At 53.6% G+C, this 20,466-nt stretch overlaps 2 protein-coding genes across 4 annotated transcripts in view; one reads left to right on the top strand and one right to left on the bottom strand.

The window, feature by feature from the left end:
• The window catches only part of Llgl1 (LLGL scribble cell polarity complex component 1), a 14,484-nt gene extending 8,314 nt beyond the window's left edge, over positions 1–6,170 (top strand). The window contains exons 12-22 of one of the 2 annotated variants that reach the window (XM_034505432.2): positions 441–594; positions 682–786; positions 1,320–1,612; positions 1,888–2,035; positions 2,210–2,363; positions 3,253–3,548; positions 4,002–4,266; positions 4,375–4,489; positions 4,602–4,714; positions 4,914–5,034; positions 5,127–6,170. In XM_034505432.2, the coding sequence (XP_034361323.1) occupies positions 441–594; positions 682–786; positions 1,320–1,612; positions 1,888–2,035; positions 2,210–2,363; positions 3,253–3,548; positions 4,002–4,266; positions 4,375–4,489; positions 4,602–4,714; positions 4,914–5,034; positions 5,127–5,208 (1,846 nt within the window). In that variant the 3' untranslated portion in view covers positions 5,209–6,170. The remainder of the gene's footprint in view (positions 1–440; positions 595–681; positions 787–1,319; positions 1,613–1,887; positions 2,036–2,209; positions 2,364–3,252; positions 3,549–4,001; positions 4,267–4,374; positions 4,490–4,601; positions 4,715–4,913; positions 5,035–5,126) is intronic. The other variant, XM_034505433.2, reaches the window with a different exon arrangement.
• Positions 6,106–20,466, bottom strand: Flii (FLII actin remodeling protein). 2 transcript variants are annotated; one of them, XM_034505430.2, is made up of 30 exons: positions 20,304–20,466; positions 18,435–18,545; positions 18,024–18,095; positions 15,582–15,662; positions 15,208–15,293; positions 14,652–14,813; positions 14,359–14,462; positions 13,750–13,925; positions 13,511–13,668; positions 13,099–13,183; positions 12,713–12,860; positions 12,446–12,582; positions 12,077–12,289; positions 11,751–11,930; positions 11,103–11,185; positions 10,910–10,984; positions 10,645–10,728; positions 10,384–10,555; positions 9,136–9,240; positions 8,861–9,052; positions 8,408–8,596; positions 8,183–8,322; positions 7,874–8,111; positions 7,579–7,733; positions 7,445–7,505; positions 7,240–7,368; positions 7,064–7,170; positions 6,819–6,924; positions 6,577–6,642; positions 6,106–6,429 (listed from the first exon to the last, which is right to left on the bottom strand). In XM_034505430.2, the coding sequence occupies exons 1-30, from the start codon at positions 20,364–20,366 to the stop codon at positions 6,295–6,297; spliced, it is 3,813 nt and encodes a 1,270-aa protein (XP_034361321.1). In that variant the 5' UTR covers positions 20,367–20,466; the 3' UTR covers positions 6,106–6,294. The 2 variants fall into 2 exon arrangements, with proteins under 2 accessions (XP_034361321.1, XP_034361322.1); XM_034505431.2 differs by having other exon boundaries at positions 12,446–12,579.

Raw genomic sequence — 20,466 nt, 5'->3', positions numbered from 1 at the left:
TTGGGGTGTCTCACTGTCTTGGGAACCTATCAGGGCTCTGCAGCTTTCCCAAGGCTGTACCCTGCTTTTGTCTCCTCCTCTCCCTCTCTCCTTACTCTCCCCTCTTGCCACCTAGCCTTCCACTGCCCCACCTGCAAGGCCTCCTCAGGCTTCTTGCCCTTCCTGAGGTTTGTGGCATATGCTGTGATTTCTGGGTGCCCACTGCTCCCCTCTGCCATCTCCTAGTTGTCAAGGTGTCTAGCCTGTTCCAAAGGCTCTTGGGGCATGAGACTGTGTGTAGCCTGAGTAACTATCTATCCTGCATAGTGGGTGCTTACTGCTGTGTGCAGTATGACCCAGTTAGAGTTCAGCATGTGCAGTAAGCACCTGTAGTGGCCACTGGAAGAATTGAGAGGGTGTGGATCTCGCAGGGCAGGCTCTGACACTCACCCTCTCTGCAGCCATGAGGATGGCACTGTGCGGTTCTGGGACGCCTCTGGTGTGTCGCTAAGGCCACTCTACAAACTGAGCACAGCTGGCCTCTTCCAGACGGACTGTGAACATGCTGACAGCCTGGCCCAAGCTGTGGAGGATGACTGGCCGCCCTTCCGCAAGGTGCTTCTCCTCCCCCTGCCCCTCAGGGCTGGCCTTTGAGCTGGTCATGGTTCTGCACTGCATCACCAGTCCATCTTATCCCTTCAGGTGGGCTGCTTTGATCCCTACAGTGATGATCCCCGGCTAGGAATCCAGAAGGTTTCGCTTTGCAAGTACACAGCCCAGATGGTGGTGGCTGGCACTGCAGGCCAGGTGTGGTTGGTGTTCCCAGATGTGGCTATTGGGAGGCTTTCTGCAGGAGGTGGCCCTGAAGGGCGTGGTGAAGTAGAGGGAAACCAACATGGCCAGTAGGTCAGAGCGGGAACAGAGCACCAGGAGCTTGGCAGGGGTGAGGACAGATGCAAAGTGTGGAGGTGCCACGGCTTGAGTGAGGGAGGGTAGGGGAACCACAGAGGCCTGGGGCTGGGGGCATAAATATGGGTGTGAAGGTGACCTCTACAACAGGGCCAGCGGGACCTCAGTCCCAGTACCTTAGCACTGTACGCGGGGCCTAGTGTCATCGCTCAGTGGAGGACAGAGACTCGGGAGGAGTCACCGGCTTCAGGAGGGCAGGGCTAGCATGTTATGAGGGCACCACAGCTTCTTGGTGTTCGATGAAGGCTTTGGTACGAAGTAGGTATTCAAAGGGTATTTGCTGGGTAGGTGACTTACGGGACTGCTCTGGCAGTGTTTGGATAGGTCTAGAATACCTCTCTTCTGCTAAGTCTACCCGCTGTGTGGTCCAGGTGCTGGTGCTGGAGCTCAGCGACGTCCCGGCAGAGCATGCCGTCAGTGTGGCCAGTGTGGATCTTCTTCAGGATCGTGAGGGCTTCACGTGGAAGGGCCACGAACGGCTGAGCCCACACACAGGCCCATTGCCTTGGCCTGCTGGATTCCAGCCCCGCATGTTGATACAGTGCCTGCCACCTGCTGCTGTCACTGCTGTCACTCTCCATGCTGAGTGGAGCCTCGTGGCCTTCGGTACCAGTCATGGCTTTGGCCTTTTTGACTACCAGCGCAAGAGCCCTGTGCTGGCCAGGTATGTGGCATGAGGTGGGCAGGTGGGCAGCCGGAGCCCTAAGAAGATGGTCTGGGATTCAGTTTCTTTTCAGAGGTTGTGTCAAAAGCAGGCTGATTGGGAAAGCCTTTCTAATCTCTCTCATCCTGTGAGAGAGCTGGTCAGCTTTTCCAGCTGCTGTGGCCACAAGCTCTAGCACCAGGCTGCTCTGGCTCCCTGACCTGGACTCTGATATCTGGCTTCAGGATAGCAGGAGCAGTGTAGCTCCATAGCAGAGTTGGCCCTGTCATCCCCAGGTGTACCCTTCACCCCAATGACTCTTTGGCCATGGAGGGGCCACTGTCACGGGTGAAGTCCCTCAAGAAGTCACTGCGACAGTCATTCCGCCGTATCCGCAAGAGCCGTGTCTCAGGCAAAAAACGGGCTCCTACTGCCACTAGCAAGGTGAGCTGGGTCTGGCTGCCATGTCCATCCCCTGGTCCAGGGCCCTCAGGTCTGTTTAGTTGCCATGCGCCCTGTGTAGTGAACTGAGGAGCAGGTGCATGGATGGCGATGCCTGCTGGACACTGGGCAGAAAGGGCTCTTGGAAGATGACGTCTAAGATCTCTGGCCTTCCAGTTGCAGGAGGCCAATGCACAGCTGGCAGAGCAGACCTGCCCACACGACTTGGAGATGACACCTGTGCAGCGCCGCATCGAACCTCGGTCTGCCGATGACTCCCTTTCTGGTGTTGTACGCTGCCTCTACTTTGCTGACACATTCCTTCGAGATGGTGAGGCCAGGGTAGGGACGAGGGTTAGAGGCTAGATGACCTCTGAACTGGTGGGGGAGGTGGTGTTATGAGCAGCTACTATATGCTACTATATGCTTTGGGACACCTTGGCAGCCACCTGTATAGCTTCCCATTGGAGACATATTTGGGGTTTGTAGAGTTGAACAGAAGCAAGGGAGCCATGATGAGGTGGACAGCGAGGGCCAGGATGGCTGAGGTCCTGTGGTAGACAGATAGCAGAAGTGGGGTACAGGTCAGGCAGAGCTGGTGCTGCCATCATTCAGGGGCTTGGAATTGACTCTGGTAGCAAGTCCTCTCTGTGCCTTATGTTGGTGGCTCTTTGGTTTTTACATTAATACTAACTTTGAAACAAAATAGTGTATAGTCACCTAAAAGCTTCAGCTACCACCCCAGTGTGTCAGCACACTTTACTCTTTTATCTTTGTGTTTATTTACTGCGTGCTTTTTAGACAGGGTCTCACTACACAGACCTGCTGCCTGGAACTTGCTATGTAAATCATACTGTCCTCAACTCGCAGATCTGTCTCTGCCTCCTGAGGGTTGGGATTAAAGGAGTGTGCTACCATGCCCAGCTTTGCAGGAGGCACTTTGTTTGCTGGGATGAGTTGGGTGTAGCGTGTTGAGTTGGTGGTATCAGGTACCAGTTTGTGGCCCTGATACCCTCCTTGAAGATGCCCTCAAGGTGACCATGCCTCTGGATCTGGGCTGGTGTCTCAGACAGTGGGTTGAGGGTACACAGCGGGTGTAGAAGAGGAGGGAGCAGTGATCTCTACAACGTTAGGAAGTGAGGATACGGGTGAGAGAAGGAGAAGGGTCTGCGAGGAATGGGCTCTCAGGAGGCCCTCCTTACTTTACCTGTCCCCCACAGCGACCCACCATGGGCCCACCATGTGGGCAGGCACCAACTCAGGCTCTGTGTTTGCCTATGCGCTGGAGGTTCCAGCAGCCACAGCAGGTGGTGAAAAGCGGCCTGAGCAGGCAGTGGAGGCTGTGCTGGGCAAGGAGGTACAGCTGATGCACCGGGCACCTGTGGTGGCCATTGCTGTGTTGGATGGCCGTGGCCGCCCACTGCCTGAGCCCTATGAGGCTTCCCAGGACCTAGCACAGGCGCCTGACATGCAAGGCGGCCATGCTGTGCTCATCGCATCTGAGGAACAGTTCAAGGTGAGCTTCTGTAGGGGGTGAGATCCATTCAGGTCCCCATCTTGGACCTTTTAGAACCCATGCTCTGCCCATTCCCCTACCTGGTGGGACCTAAATCCCTCCTACTCCATCCACGAGCCCTGCAGCCCATAGAGTCCCCTGAAGCACCTGGTGTTTCCTCTAAGGCCTTCTACCTCACAGCCTTCTCCAAGAACCCATGGGAAGCCCTTGAATCTTGGTACTTAAAGAGTGCCTGGCATAGACCATATGAATATGTCTAGTTGATCTGGCCAAGGGTGGAGATGATGTAGGCCATGAAGCCTGGGCTGGGCCCGTACACACTGGATGGCTGGTTAAGTGAGTGGCGTTTTGATATGTACAATCGGATTGAGGCGTGCAGGGCCAGTTGGGTATCTGCAGCTAGGAGCTTTGGGATTAGGACTAAGGTGGGCCTAACTCGATGTCCGTCAACAGGTGTTTACACTACCCAAGGTGAGTGCTAAGACTAAATTCAAGCTGACAGCCCACGAAGGCTGTCGTGTGCGGAAGGTAGCCCTGGCTACATTTGCCAGTGTGATATCTGAGGACTATGCTGAGACCTGCCTTGCCTGCCTCACCAACCTGGGTGATGTCCACGTCTTCTCAGTGCCTGGCCTGAGGCCTCAGGTGCACTACTCCTGTATCCGGAAGGAGGACATCAGTGGCATTGCTTCCTGTGTCTTCACACGCCATGGCCAAGGTGAGGCGGGACAGGTTGGGAGTGAATGCTGGGTACGCAGAAAGCCCAGGCTCCGGCCGAGGGTTGGGCAGTGTAGGCCTTTCTTAAGCCCTTTTCTCCCACTCACAGGCTTTTACTTGGTTTCTCCATCGGAATTTGAGCGCTTCTCACTGAGTGCTCGCAATATCACAGAACCACTGTGTTCTCTGGATATCAGCTGGCCCCGAAATGCCACCCAGCCCAGGTTTGTGAGAAGTGGGTCCCTCAGCCGCCTTGGGTCCTGCACCCCTGGTGTTAATTAATGCCTGTTTCTGGTTTGGGGAAGGTCCACATCACACTCCCATCTATTTCTGTAGCCACAGGCTTCAAGAATCACCCAAGCTGAGCCAGGCTAATGGGACCGGAAACATCATTCTGACCCCAGAGAGCTGTGAAGGAAGCCCTAGCTCTGCCCACAGCAAGCGAGCTGGTGAGGGCACAAGGTTGGGGCAGGCATTGGCTTGAGGGAGGAGAGGGGTTAAGTCATAAGCTCGGTTCCACTGAGCCAGGGCTGGAAGCTGCCAGAAGAGGTGAGAGTGCCTGGGTGTGCACACACGTGTCTTGTGGTCTACCGTTAGTACCTGGTCTCTAGATGCACAGTAGATACTGAGGAGCACTTCTTCCAACAGATACCACAGAACCACTCGAGGCCACACTCTCGCCTGTGTCCATTGACTCAGCTACTAGTGGGGATACCATGCTGGACACAACAGGGGATGTCACCGTGGAATATGTGAAGGATTTCTTGGGGTGAGGCCAGCTGCTCTCCCAAGCCTCCATCCCCAGGGCAACTAACTAGGGGTCTTCTTACCCCAGCCCTTCTGATTACTGCCCCTCCCCAGCTCTCCTGAGGACTCTGAGAAGAACCTTCGGAATCTGGGAGCAGATGATGCTTGTCGGGCCTACACTCTTCTGATTAAATGAGGTGCTGTGGGGCAGCCTGGCCTTACCACACAGCAGCTGCCATCCCTCGCTCCAGCTGGAACCCTGGCAGGTCACTCCTGGATGCCTAGCAGCCTCCTTCTGGCTGTCAGGCATAGGGGACCCACAGTCATGATTATCACAGTTCAGTGCTAGAAAGGGCCTGGCCTGTCAGCATTGAAGTCCTGTGCATTTAGAAGGCCACCTCTCACCCTGTGGGTGTAAGAGTTGATGTTCATCCTGTTCACAGAACCCATATCACAGGAGAGTCACTGAGGCTGATAGGTCCTGCCTAGTGAGCCAGCACATGGACCTTATGTGCCCCTACCATATCTTGCTATGGACCCAGCCTAGCTGGAGACTAGAGCTCTCTGGACCTTAGTTGCTAGTGCCTCTGCAGCCTACATTGGGCATAGATAACTAACCATACCCTCTTCTATTTGGTACCCTCCCAGCAAGCCCATCTCAGGCAGTCACTGAAAGGACCTGCCTGCTCTGCAGGCTGGAATGGCCTGGGTTTGCTCCCCTAGTCATCACCATCTGTCGGTCTTGCCTAGCCCCTTAACACAACCTGTCTTACTGATGCTGGCCCTGAACACATCCCCAGCCTTAAGTTCAGCTGGAGGGGTGTGTGAGCATCCTCTCTCTTGCACTCCATACTGTGCTTCCTTTCTCCTCAAGCAGAGTATTTTTCTAACGCCTGGACTGCGCTGGCCAGCCATTTCTAAAGCAGTTTTGGTACTTGCTCCTGGCCTGTGTGTGCTCATGTGACTGGAAACTGCTGGGCATCCTGACTGAAGCCGGTCAGAGGTGTGTGTGCACGTGTGCGTGTGTGGCAGTGAGGATGGGCTTCCCTGTAGATGCCACCTTCGGCTTTTCTGTCTTTTTTTAAAAAACTAGTTGTTTTAATATTAAAAGTACTGATTTTTTAATATTGAAAATAAAAGCATTTAATATCTTTTAAACTACATCTGCACACATGTAGACACACTGGTGGGGCTTTGGGCTGTGTGCTGCTTGCAGGATGTGGGTAGCTGAAGCAGGAACTCGGAGACCTCTTCCTCACTGGAGTCTGAGGTCAGGTACTGCCTAGGCTGGGGCTTGGCGGAACGTGCTCCAGGCGTGGAAACAGCGGGTGAAGGCGCGCTGTTCGTTACCTTTGCGGACTAGGCGCAGGCGGCGTGGCCGCTCGTGTTCTTTCGAGCGTGTGTGCTGGATGTATACCTGGTAAGGAAAACAGTGGGCCTGGGTAGTCCTCTAAGCTCTGCTGGACTGACCACAGTGCCCCTTCCCAGGTGTCTGTCCAGGATGATGGAGGGACAGATAGATTCTGAGCCTGCCAGACTGGCTTCAGTGCTCTCCCTCCCTTACCTGGCAAGCCTTCAGACTCAGCTTGATCTCCACTTGGCTTGTCTGGGTTCCAACCCACATGTAGACCTGAGAACACAGAAGGAGACAATCACGTGGTTTCTTGGCCCAGGGTCTTTGTATATGATGCTCCAGTGCTTCCCACATGTGCCTGGTGGGAAGGCTGCCCTGTGGCCCCAGTATTCCCACCCACAACTTCTTATCTTAATACAGCAGGCAGGATCTGAGGCAGGGGAATGTCTCACTTCTTGGCCATTGTCTAGCAACATGATGTCATCGTCTGCCAGGTCATCTTGGCAAAAGTCAGAGCACTTCTCAGTCACTGCGAAGTAACCCTTCTCGTTGGAGCACCTGACGGCAACAACCAAGGTGAAGGGCAAGGTTAGGAGGAGGAGTCACCTGAAGGGCCTCATTTGCATCATGTCATGTCATAGGCCTTGTGTGTCCCAGTGCCGACACAGAAGCTAGCGGAGGGATGAGGGGCACTCACCTGAAGAGCCGTGTGTGCTTCATGTACTCCGCGTCATCGTCATAGGGTTTCTGTGCACCAATGCCTACCCAGAAGAAGTTCTCTGGCTCCTCGCCTTCATTGATGACCTGTGAGAAGGGCTGGTGAGCCAAGGCCCTCATCTGCTCTCACCTTCTGCCTGCCCCCACCCCTGTCACCTGTTTGCTGTAGGAGGCATCAAACATGGTGTTCAGGATGTCTTCTGCCAGCTTGGCTTCGTCGGGATCTGATGCCCGGCCCACCCAGGCATACACAATGCCTTGGTTGTCCTCACTTTCAAAGGGGACCTAAGCATGCACAGGGGCTTAGGTCAACTTGGTTCTTGCCCACCACCCTGCTCTCCTGTCCTGCCCACAGCCTCACCTTGAGGATGAAGCAGAACTCAGAGTTAAGAAGGCTGGAGTCAGTGTTGATCTGGATGCACCTAGAGGAAAGGGGGGGTCAGCAGTGTTACCCCCACCATGGAATCCTGCCCCCTCCCCAAGCCAGGTACCCACCGGGTGCAGAGGGCACTGCCATTGGTGCGGATCTGATAGAGGGTCGGCTGAAGAGTGCCTTGGGCCACCTTTCTTTTGCCCCGGTGGATGATGAACTTTCTTTTGAAATGGGACAGGAACTTGGGGTTCTCCTGCTGCTGGGTCATACGTACTACCTGGAGATCAGAAGGGCTGGGTAGTTCCCTAGACCCTGCCTCCCCCTTCAAGGGTCAAGCCTCCTCAGGTCTGGTTTGCTCATACTACCATCCCAACCATGGGCTGTGGGGCACAGTTCAGGGCTTGTGTGTGTACACACCTCCAGCTTGCCAGGGAAGAGGCTCTCAAACTTCTTCTGAAGACTGAATGTGAAGGTAAGCCAGCCCATGTTGGAGGCCTCCCGGCCCTGCCAGAAGTAAACGATGCACTGAAAATCCTCCTCTGGTTGCTTCTCCTCTGCCTCAGTGGCTGCTTCCTCCCCTTCTCCGCCCTCTGCCGAGGCTTTCCCCTCCTTGTCTTCTGTCTTCTCTTCCTCATACTCCACGGGTACCCAGTACCTGTGATTCAAACAGTGGTGAGCAAGGGTTGCATAGGGAAAGAACAAGAGGCTGAGGTTTTGTTCTGGCACCTGCAGAGGAAGACATAGCAGTCCTGTGTGTAGAAGTGGCCAAACTCCTCCTCTGGCAGTCGAGTGAACTTGCGGCCCTCCAGCACGAAGCCCTCCATGCCATCCAGGTCCTCATTCCACTCCTCCATCAGCTGTTCTGCCTGTTACCCGGTCCCCAAGTAGATCTGAGCATGCTGTGCTGAGCCCCGCCCTCTCACACACCTCCCCCTCATAGGTGTGCCCCACCTCAGCCAGTGGCATTGGTGGCTGCCGAGGTAGGAAGAGTGCAGTGAGGTCAGCCTTCATCTGGTCTTTTTTCTCAGTGTCACGCTTCACCTTCCCAGAGAGTCCAGGGCCCTGCAGCACAGCCTCTGCATTTCGTGTGTAGTCCACTGTCAACACATCATCCCAATTTTTGAACTTGGCCTTGAACACCTGTGTTGAATAGTATAATGTCATAACTGGAGAGAGGTACAGCACAACTAAGGTCAGAGGCTGGAAGAATCAAGCAAGGCTTAGAAAAGCTGGCTAGCACTCGAGGAGTAGTGTCTAAACAGGAGCTGGAGCTCAGCAAAGGACAAGCTGTAGATGGGTGGTTCTGCAAAGATAAGTGGGTTGGGGCCACCTCTGTAGTACAGTTGGCCAGCAGTAGAGAGGTTAGGGCATGATGAGCAAGCCTCTCTGGGTGTGGGGGCATACCTGTGCCTCGGTGCCCTCCAGGCTGCGACTGACCACTGTATGTCGTGGCCGGTGTAGCATCCCACACAGCTCCTGGCCCAGTTTGAGTGCAGCGGCACGCACTAGGCGTGGGGACTTGCGGCCAAGCCAGATGAATACATCAGACCAGCAGTCCAGGATATACACGCATCGTGTGTCCAGCAGGCTCTGCAGCTGTAGAACAAATGGCTGGAGGTCAACACTGGGTCAGCACAGAACTATACAAGACCCATGCCCAGCCTCCTCCTCCTCCTCACCAGTCTCATTCCTGGCATCAGCTCCACCTTGGGCCGTTTTTTGTGTTCCACTGAGAGCTTGTAGTTGATCTGCGGAAGCTCCAAGTAGCCCAGACCCAGGCCCACCTGGCAGGGAGAATTGACGGGAATGGCAGGCCCCACCACCTCTGGGGCCTGGCTTCCCACCGTGCTGTTTTCCCTTCAAACCAAATGGCATTTTTAAGAGCTCTTAAAAATGGAAGGATTTAGTGTTTGTTGGCTTTTTTCGTAGTGTAGGGAGCAGTACCAGGGTTTTGCCCACACCAGGCAAGTGCCTTGTTCCAGAGTCCTACTCCCAGACAGTGGAAGGACATTTTTTAAATACTTTTTTTTTTTTTTTTTTTTTTGAGGCAAGGTTTTTCTGTGTAACCCTGGCTGTCCTGGAACTCACTCTGTCTGTAGACCAGGCTGGCCTCAAGCTCAGGTGTGTACCACCACTGCCCAGCTTAATTGCTATTTTTTAAAAAAGATTTTTTAAAATTTTATTTTATGCATACAGAGTGCTCTGTCTGCACATGTGTCTACATGGCAGAAGAGGGCATCCGATCCCAGTTTAGGGGGTTGTGAGCCACCGTGTGCTTTTGGGAATCAAACTCAGGATCTCTGAAAGAGTAAACAGTGCTCTTAACTACTGAGCCATCTCTCCAGCCCCTGCTATTTTTAAGTATGCACATTCTGCCTGTATGTATTTGCATCACATGTATCCTTGCCTATGGAGAGAGGCAGTGCTGTACCTCTGGAATAAGAGCCACCATGTGGGTCCTGGTGCTTGACCCTTGGTCCTTTTGAAGAACAAATGCCTTTAACCACTCACCAGGTAGGTTATCTCTAGCTAGTCTGTAACTTGCTATGTAGACCAGGCTGGTCTCAAACTCCTAGAGATTCACCTGCCTCTGCTGAGATTAAAGGTGTGCACCATGCCCAGCTGGATGGCATTTAAATGTAAGTTTTCCTTGCTTGCTTGATCTAGATCCTTACTGTTGTTTCTGATTTCTTATCTCTTTCCTGCTCATGAGAACCTTAGTCTCCTGCCACTCATGAAACTAAGGCAAATGTTCATCTCTGGGACTTCTGGTCTACCTTCTAGAAGAACATGCTAGCTCCATCCTCAAAGCTGTGTTCCAAACCTGCGCTTCTCATCCAGGTGATAGATGCCCTCTTTTTGCAAAGCCCACAGCAAAACCAACATACTGACCTCAGGTTTGCTTTGTACCCAGCACCAAGACTCACCTTGTATAGCTTGGGCTGAGGTGGCCAAAAGTCATCAGGCACATGCTTCTTGATCTCAGAGGGCTCCCCACCCAGCACATCCCAGAACCCTGGGGGCTCCTGGCCCTGAACCAGGAGTGTGATTTCTGCCTTCCCTTTCCGCTCATTCTTGTTCATTTTCTCTGCAAAGAGCCTAAGGACAGATGCAAAGCTCTCAGCAAGGTCATGTTGTTCTTAGGGGATGCCTTCCTTTGCCCAGAACATTCCTTAAGATCCATCTACCTGGCCTTAGTGGTGCTGCTCAGTGTGGCCTGGGCCCCCCGCCACACATAGATGTCCAGTCCTTGGTCCAGGAGAAACACAAACCTAAATAGGACAGGAAGAGCTATGATATCTCTGACCCAAAAGATGAGGCTCTGGTCCCCTTTTGGGGCAGACCTCAGGCTTTTCTGCCAAGCTCTGAGAAATTAACAAGGGTTGCTTCTTTATAGGTGGGGAAGCAACTGAGGATAAGCACCTCTGCTTCCTCTCATACCAGGGAGCTCACCTTGGATCTAGTGAGGACCCCTTGAGGGGCACAGGCTCCAATTTAATGTTCTTTTTCCCATACACACGGTACATCCTGGGGAGCAGAGCAAGGATGATTCATTGTGGGCACCCAGGTCCACCTGACCTTAACACCCTTGCTTCCACCCAACCCCAGCAGTCCAGGCCAATACTACCCATCTCTGCATGAATACCTGGTAACATAGTGTGTATCTTCCACAGTATAGAAGCCACTGGCTGTTCCGCCTTCAATGTAGGAGATGTCACTGTCAAACACCTATGTGTGTGAGAATGGTTCATCGTTGAGTTGTTCCCTGCCCCCACCAAGTACCTGGCAGGCTTGGTAGAGTTTACACAGCTGAAGTGTGTGTACAAATCTAGAGTTCCTCTAAACAGGATGAGGTGTGTACTGGAGCACAGGGCCGCACAAAACTGTCCCAAATGGAGGACAGTCTGAGCAGCGTTTATGGAAGCCTGCAAATCCGGGGCCTAGAGTAAACTCTCCAGCTGCATGCTCTCTCTCAAGGGAACCCAGCTGGTAGTAGGGGGAAAGTCAGTTTGCCAACTGGCTTTGTGGTTTATTTTTAGGTTTGGCTCCGGCCTTAACCCCGAGCCTGTAATCTACCCCAACAGCTCTTGGACCTAGCCCTCTCTTAGCTACATTCCTTACCTGTCTATCAGCTTCCAAAGCAATCTGCCACTCTCTCCCGCTCAAGCCACGGATTTCAGGCTCTGACCACCTTGCTGTCTGAGGTCTCTTGTTACTACCTTTGGCCTCAGCTCCCTGCCCCACCTCTGTACATGTGGCCCGCTTTCCCTTCTATCTGTATCTCTGGCTGCACCTGCAGGAACTCCTCACTCTCGTCGCCCATCTCCTCTCGAACAGTACGGCACTCAGCACCCAGGTAGTTGCGCAGGTTGACAGCGTGAATGGCAGAACAGGCTTTCTTGTCAAGTGTGGCCTCCCCGCCAATCCAGTAGTAGATCTCCCAGTTCAGGGAGCCACTGTCATCCAGGAAGGTCTGAGGAGACCAAGCAATCAGCCATGAGGGCCTTCCAGGCCACATGCATGGCTATCACTACATCAAATCCCAAACCCAGCCTGCCACCTCCCCGGCCGCCCTGACCTCACTGCGTCACCCTGCAGAACACCCGGAGCCAGGCCCACCTTGAGCACAATGTAACAGTCAGCCTCGTAGAACTTGCCATGGAAGGCTTCCTCCACTAGCACAGGCACAAAGTTCTCAATTTGCCAGATAGTCAAACCAGGCAGCTGCCCCACATCCTCCGTAAAGAACTCCGAGTAGTCCAGGCGTGGCTTCTCCAGGCTCTGGTCCCAGCGCCGTACCTTCCCTCCGGGTGCCTGAGCATCTATGCTTTCCTGGGGACACAGGAGCAGAATTTGACTCTACTGAGACACTAAGACTGGCCTCTTCCTGCCCTCACCACAAGACCTTTGCATTAGCTATTCTCTGCTCAGGGCCCCTCTTCCTCCCGAGAGTTCAGACCTGCCCAGCCCAGCCCTGACCTGACTTACCTCTTGGTTTTTGTTTTTCTCCTGAGCAACGTCTGACATGCCCTTTAGCACTTGCTTGGCCTGGACATCCTGTGCTGAGTCCTTGCGCCTCCGTAGCCGCATCTTGCGAGCCAAGGGGTCCTTTGACCCGCTCCCTACTTATGGGAGGTGTGAGCATCTGAGCTACTGGGTTGGCTACTGGACATTCAGCCAGAGGCCAGCCCCACCCTTGTACCCAGTGTGTTGAGAGAAGTGCCCTTGCTCTCGGGTAGAGCAGATTCTACTCACCAGCTGCAGCAGCGGCCACTGTGGCCGGGGAGGCACCCGCCAGCCTCAGCTGGTTCTGTAGTGAGAAGTCAATGTTGTACCATTCAGCAGAGTGGTCAGCAGGCTTGGGCGGCATGACCAAGTTGGGGTTTTCCCGAATGTCCAGGACCTGTTAGGTGAGCAGAGGTGCTTCTGGTCAGGACACTCACCTCCAAGCAGCCTCTAATTTCAGTCTATAGCTGGGACCAGGAACCAAGTTCTGACCCTGGTCACTCTGCAGTGCTCTCCCCAGTAGCACTGCCCCTGAAGGCTACTGTTGGGTCTCTCACTCTGAGATACAGGTACACCCCTGGTCCATCTTTCCTGATACCCTGTCTCCACTCCAACACTTGCCCAGACTGTCTGACCTCGATCTCTGTCAGAAAGTGGATGGCCTCAGGAAGGGTCACCAGGCGGTTCTTGTTCAGGACGAGTTTTCTCAGCTTTGGGCACCTGTAAAGACAGAGGCAGAGAGAGCCTTAGAGAATATGGTGTTACAATTAGGGCCAAGTGAAAAGAGTCTTCCCAATTCTTTATCTTAGAGCAAGGAATCCACATGATGGCCACGGATTTTCAGAAGAGGATAGCACCCACACAAATAATGGTGCTGAAGTGCTTCTGACCTAGACCCTAACATCAGCTTCCTAAAAGGTGCTCTGGGAACCCCAAGTTAGATGTGGGATGGGATGGGGCCTCATCCCTAAAGGCAAGCCAGTCATTAGCAGGATGCAGGCAGATCACCAAGCCTGAGCTCCCACCCCAACCCAGCCTGCCCAGTACCTGCAGAGACTTTCAGGAATCAGTTCTAGGTTGTTGTTAGCAGCCATGAACTCCTCCAGGCTAGTGAGCTTGCCAATGCCAGAAGGTAACCCATCAAAGTCCAGCTTGTTGGAGTTCAGGTACAGCTTCTTCAGCTTGGTGAGCTTGCAAATGGCTGACTGGAGAGGCAGGGCATCAGTTAGAACAGAACCCGCACTTGTGCTCAGTGCACCCACCCAACGTCCCAGGCACAGACTCACAGGCAGGGAGGTGAGCTGGTTGCGGGACAGATTCAAGGTTTCCAGGTGCACCCACTGGCCGATGCACAGGGACAACTCTTCAATCTGGTTACTACTGAGGTTGAGGCGGTGCAGGTTGGGGAGGGTGTACAGGCACTCTGGCACCCTTGTCAAGTCATTGCACGACAGATCCACATCTGGGACATTGGAGGGGCACATCAGTTAGGACCCATACAGCAGCCACTAGGGACAAGCCTCAGTGTGAATTCCAACTATTCTACCATTTGTGTGGTCTTAGGTAACTTGTATGATTGGCAGTTTCTATGTTTGAGAGACTTCTCATAGCAGGTGTCCTAGTGGCAGAAACCCAATGGAAATTGACCACTGTGTGTAGAACTGTAATCTCAGCACTTGAGATGCTCAGACAGGGGGACTGCCATGAGTTCAAGGCCAACCTGCCTACACAGTGAGTCCCAGGCCAGGCCAGGCAGCCAGAGTCACACAGCAAGGCCCCACCTAACATATCTATGAGACGTGGCTGAAGAAGCAGGACTTAGCCCCTTAATTCCCAAGGAGGTTGGTAAGCTCAAAGGAGTGAAAACTTTAGGGGGCTTCCCAGATAGCTCAGACCTGAAAGGTTGTTCAGGCCCTCCAGGCTGGTGGGGAGGTTGTTCAGGGTGCGTTGAGTGTTCCTCAGATGCAGGGTCTGTAGGGCCATCATGGCTGGGAGCTGCCTGTGAGGGAAAAGAGTTGCCACCCTAGGGTAAGTCCACTCAAGGAGTATAGCTAGGGATGGAGTGGACAGGAGGGCATGACCAAAGAATGGGGCATGATGTTTAGCACGCACAGGCAGTGCTGAGGGCTGAGGCCTAGGATGGGAAGGGTCAGGACTCCTAGGAAGCAAGGAAAAGTAAGGCACCTACCGGAGCTGTGCATGCAGCAGTGGGTTTCCATTCAGCACCAGGGTCTGAAGGTGCACGAGGCGGCGCATTTGAGGGGGAAGACTCTCTAGGCGGTTCTCACTGAGATCCAGGTACAGCAAGTCCGTAAGGTTGATGAACAGCTGGTTGGGGATGGAGTCAATGCTGCAGTGGGGAGGGGAAAGACTGAAAATCAGTCCTCTATCCCACCTGGCTCTGCACTTTGGTTCCGCCCTGCCCACCTGACTCTGCCCTGTCCACCTGGCTCTGCCCTGTCCACCTGGCTCTGTACCTGGCTCTGCCCTGCCCACCTGGCTCTGCCCTACCCGCCTGGCTCTGCCCTGCCCGCCTGGCTCTGCACTGTCTGTCTGGCTCTGTACCTGGCTCTGCACTGCCCACCTGACTCTGCCCTGCCTGCCTGGCTCTGCACTGCCCACCTGGCTCTGCACTGTCTGCCTGGCTCTGCACTGCCCACCTGGCTCTGCCCTGCCCACCTGACTCTGCCCTGCCCGCCTGGCTCTGCCCTACCCGCCTGCCATGCCCTTGATCTCCCCAGCACCTGTTATGGCTGAGGTTGAGCACCAGCATGTTCTTGGCATTCTCCAGCTCCCGGGGGCATTCTGTCAACTGGTTATGGCTCAAGTCCTAGGGAGCAGGAACAAGGTAAGACCAGGGTGCCCACCTGCCCCCATGCCTCTGCCATACCCAAGGATCTGGCAAGACACTGAACACAGAGTGACAAGAACATTCAGGCCAGAGGGAAAAGATTCTGAGTGGAAACGGGTCTGGGTTAGGGAACTGAGTGTGCCAGTGATGTGGGCTCAGCACTGACCACTCTAAGGGATGATGGCAGCCCTCAAGGCTGCTATCATGAGAGAGGACTGAATGACTGAGCATCACTCACGGGGGCCAGATGGGCAGGTAACCACTGACCAGAACAGAGAGATCATCCAGCTTGAAGATATCATCGGGAACTCCAGAATTCTTCAGGCTGTTGGCCCGAGCTACAATGGCCTAGGAGTATAAGAATTTGTGATCCTCATTTTCTGCCCTTAGAGAAGCAGAGGACAGGTGGGTGCTTCTTCAGAAACTGGAGGCCAGGGATGAGCATCCTCCCTCCTCTCACTTGGCTTACACACTCCGTCTGGTGGGCCAGCCTCCCAGTGAGTGCCACTGTGCCTCCAAGGGCAACACGGGGCCCTGAGAGTTGAGGTACTCCAATGGAAGCCCAAGGCTTTTCGTGTGACAAGCATGCATGTTGTCACTGGACTGTATCCCTACTCACCTGTTTTTTTTTTTACCAAGATGGGGTCTCATTATGTAGCTCCTAAAACTTAATGTGTAGACCAGGTTGGCCTCAAACTCAAGAGATCCACCTGCTTCTCCTACCGAGTACTGGGATTAAAGGCGTGCACCACTACACTCAACTCCACTTTTATTCTCAATTAAGGTTAATTAATTCTAGCTTGTCCAGCAGGACCTTGAACTCATTTGGTAGCCCAGGAGGTCCTGGAACTTTGTTTATCTATTTTAGCCTCTCAAGATAGCTGGAATTAGTCTCTCTGCCACTGGCTAAGCAAAACGCACTTGTTTCCTTTTATGTGTATGTGTAAACGCCTGCATGTATGTCTGTACCCTATGTACAATGCAGTCACTGCAGGCTAGTCATGGCCTTGACAGGCTGGGCAGCCAGCTAACTCCGCAGCTATGTGATACTAGTTAAGTCTGTTGCGGTAAATCTCTTGCCCATGGGAAGTCCATAGAAGAAAAGACACAAGTCAATAAATATCAAATGAATGCTGCATGCCTAGATTGGGCAGATTTACCATTAAACTACACTATTCCCCGGCTATGAGAGCTCTTAACAACTTGTGGTTTCCTAGGTCAAGGTCTTCTTCGTCTTCCCTCTCTCCACCAACTGCCCTCTGCTTCGACCAACTGCCAACTTTCCTCAGCAGCCTCCCTCCTCCCACTGCTCTCCTGGTCTTCCTCTTATCTCCTTTCCCTGCCTCTGGCTCCTCCCACTCCTCTTCTACTGCCCAATCACTGGCTGTAGCCTTTATTTAACAAATTTGATTGGACAGAAGGTTTACAAGATTCACTCCTCCTTCGCAGCCCCTCCCAGGAGTGGAGTTACCATGACAACAAGAGGCTAGGGCTATCCACCACATAAGTCCCTTCATCATCATTGTGTACCCTGAAACTTCCCTCAGATGTGTCTAAGTTGAGCAAAAGGTTGGGGCTAGGGGAACAATGACTGCTCTTGAGTCTTGAGTCTAATGCAGCAAGAGCCATGTCTGCTTTTGTTTTGGTTTGGTTTGGTTTTAGTTTTGGTTTCTTCCACACAGGGTTTCTCTGTGTAGTCCTGGTTGCACTGGAACTCTCTCTGCAGACCAGGCTGGCTTGAACTCTGAGATTCCCCTGCCTCTGCCTCCTGAGTGCTGGGACTAAAAGGCGTGCGCCACCACTGCTCAGCGATCTATTTTCTTAAGTGCAACCTACCTGCTGGAGGAAAGGAAGGAACTTGCCAAAACGGCTTAGCCAGTGTGAAGGTGTGGGTCAGAATGGCCCCATAGGCACAGATATTTAAATGTTTGGTCCCCAATTGGTGGAACTGTTTGGGAAGGGTTAGGAGATATGGTCTTGTTGGAGGAGGTGTGTCATCAGGGCAAGCTTTGAGGTTTCAAAAGCCCACACCATTCTCAGTTAGTTCTTTCGGCTTCATGGTTGTCTCAACATGAACTCTCAGCTACTGCTTCAGTGTCATGCCTGCCAGCTGCCATGTTCCCCCCACTGTGATGATCATGGACTCTAACACTTGGAACTTTGAGCCCCCAAATGAAATACGTTCTAAGTTGCTTTGGTCCTGTGCTTTGTCACAACAATGGAAAAGTAACTAAGCCAGTTAAGTGGCAAAACCCTGGTTTAGCATCAGGGAGCCCAAGTCCAGATCCTGGTTCCTGAACATCTTGGGGTTCTGGCCCTGTGAAGGATAATCCTGACTGAAGCCTATAAGGCTGGCCAGGGCTTCATTTTCAGGCCACCTTCCAGGTCTAGTCATACCAGCTACACTGCTGTCTAGGGGTGACTTCTGTGTGGCCAGGGGTCTTTACCTATGTGGCAGGTTAGAAGCACACATGACACACTAACATGGCCTAGCACCACATTCTGCCTACACTGCTGTGTTCACAGCTGTCCAAAGAGGTAGTGGGTTTTGGAATGTCCTCGCTTTTCTTTCAGAAAGTTCTCCCATTCATATGAGCTCCTACACACAAGGAGTAATGGTGCCCTCTTGCAGCAACACAGGCACAGAGGGGAGGAGGGCAGAGACGCTAGCCCATGGCTGACCCTACAGCAGCCCTGGCCAACACTCACCCGAAGTGAAGGCAGGCTGGACAGTTCCCCATGCAGTGTGGTCAGATTGTTGTGGCTCACAGACAGGTGCTCCTGAACAAGACAAGAGTCAGAGGCTCAGGTGAGGGCCTAAGGTGTCCGGCCCCTGCCTGCTGCCCCTGTGACTCTGCATCATCTGGGAAGGTCATCCCAACAGTCCCCTCCTCTTTACATACCCTCACCTGCCTTGTATACCTCCCAGGTGGGGTGCCCATCCCCCTCCATCAGCTTTGCCCACAGCTATTTCTGTTTTCTCTCTCTTTTTGCAGGGTATGCCCACCTGGCCTAGCCTGGACGACAAGGACCCTCCCTGCCGCCCACGCCCCTTACCAGACCCTCCCCGCTGCCCATGCCCCTACCACAGGGACCCTCCCTGCTGCCCACGCCCCTTACCAGCTTCTGCAGAGCCGCTAGTTCTTCGGGCAGGTAGCAGAGGCCTGTGCGGTTCAGCTTTAACCATCGGAGGCTGGTCATAGCCTTAACATTCTCAGGGAAGTAGCCACCCTGGTGGGGGGCAATAAGAGAGGACAGTCTAGGAGATGAGTGTCCCCTCCCATCACCTTCTGTGGTCCTCAGAGAAATGCTTTGTATTTCTATTTCTTACTCACAAAATGGCACTAAATGAAAGCCCCTGAAAGACAAAAGTACTGGCCTAAACGTGTCTCTCCAGCTGGAGTCTGTCCCAGGGAAGCCAAACCTGGTCTGTTTCAAGGGCTACTCAGTGCTCCACTGTGCTTAGTGGCATTCACATTGCTTTGCCTGCAGTTCCAGGCAGTTTGGATGTCTGGGATAAGATTACCCCTGATACTCCCCAGATTGCACTAAGAGCCCAGCTCCCCACTGTTCCTTACACAAGCTCATTCATTCATTCATTCATTCATTCCTCACATGCAATGTCCACTTCAGCATCCTTAGCCTTTTGGTTTATTTATTTTTTTATTTTTTGTTTTTTTTTTTTTTTTTCGAGACAGGGTTTCTCTGTGTAGCCCTGGCTGTCCTGGAACTCACTCTGTAGACCAGGCTAGCCTCAAAGTCACAGAGGTCCACCTGCCTCTGCCTCCTGAGTGCTGGAATTAAAGGTCTGTGATACCACACCAGGCTATGGTTTTGTCTCCCTGCAACCCCCAATTACACGGTTTCTCTGTGTAGTCCTGGAACTCACTTTGTGACCAGGCTGGCTTCTAACTCAGAGATCTGCCCGCCTCTGCCTCCCCAGCGTTGGGATAAAAGGCATTGGCTGCCACCTCCCGGCTACACCTGGCAGTGTTGACATCTGAGCAGCATGAAGTGTAATTACCTTTTGCTAACTCCTCCTCCAGTCACATTCCCCAAAGGAACTCAGATATTCCAAGTCAAGAGAGAATACAGAGACCACAGGTGAGGGTGGTGGGAATGTGGACAGGATAAAGTGATGACAACTGTGTACAGTGTCAAACATGTGTCCAGGCGCAGGTGAACATGGGAGGAGCCCACCTCCTCTGCATCTCCTAATCTGACATCTAAAGGGACAGACTTCAGGCAGTGGAGGAGACTCAGGCCTCTGAGCTGTCCTTCGGGTCCAGCTTTCCTCTCTTCGGGTCTGAGACTAGCTGGTACATTCTTTTTTTTTTTTTTTTTTTTTTTTTTTTTTTTTTTTTTTTTTTTTTTTCCCAAGTCAAGACAGGGTTTCTCTATGTAGCTGTGGGTGTCCTGGAACTTGCTTTGAAGACCAGGCTGCCTTGGAAATCAAAGATCCACCTGCCTCTGCCTTCCGAGGGTAGGAATTAAAGGCGTGCACCACCACGCCCATAGCCGGGCTCTTTACAGTCAACAACCAGGGCTGCTGGTTGTCTGTCCCCCTAGTCCATCAGTCTAGCAGTTGCGCAGACGTGCCGCCTAGGACCTCGCGCGCCTGTCACACTCCTTACTAACAGATCTCTTTCCATTACACGCCTCCAAACGGGCTGTTCCTAAGCCCCTAGGACTGGAGAGAACCCCGGGTTTGCGGAGGGAGAAGTGACGTCTCGAAACCACAGTTTGGGGCGATGGCTGGCTAGGGCGTATTCCCTCGGTGGCATGGGGTCAGGTTCGCGGCCTGAGGGCTCAAATCCCGCGTGGACCCAGACCCGGGAGCCCCGGCCCAGGTCTTCCGCCGCGGGCGGGGCAGGCCCGGGAAGACTCGCGGAGGCCCGCCCGCCCGCCCAGCCTGCCGATCCCGGAAGCGTAGAGGGAGCGGCCGGGAGAGACGGCCAGGGGTCACCCTTCCCCTTCCCCACAGCTAACCTTGAAGTCGTTGCCGCTGAGGTCCACGCCGCGCACGAACGGCAGCACCCCGGTGGCCTCCATGGTGGCGCAGCTTTCCTACGGGCTAGGAGGACGCGGGGCGGCCGGGAGCCGCGGGCTGGGTCAGCGCCGGCCCCGCCCCTTTAGCCCGCGCGCGCCTCCT

This window comes from Arvicanthis niloticus, chromosome 6 (assembly GCF_011762505.2).
Source record: "Arvicanthis niloticus isolate mArvNil1 chromosome 6, mArvNil1.pat.X, whole genome shotgun sequence".
NCBI classification, from domain to species: Eukaryota; Metazoa; Chordata; class Mammalia; order Rodentia; family Muridae; genus Arvicanthis; species Arvicanthis niloticus.
The sequence above is the reverse complement of the archived record's forward strand: the minus strand, read 5'-3'. Positions and strand labels throughout refer to the sequence as shown.

Excerpts from the sequence above, each read along its gene's own strand:
- Flii (XM_034505430.2), bottom strand. The coding sequence starts at position 20,366 with ATGGAGGCCACCGGGGTGCTGCCGTTCGTGCGCGGCGTGGACCTCAGC. Across the intron at positions 12,861-13,098 it reads ACTTTCTGACAGAGATCGAG|GTCCTGGACATTCGGGAAAA; the intron begins GTCAGACAGTCT and ends CTCACCTAACAG. Across the intron at positions 10,985-11,102 it reads GATACACACTATGTTACCAG|GATGTACCGTGTGTATGGGA; the intron begins GTATTCATGCAG and ends TCTGCTCCCCAG.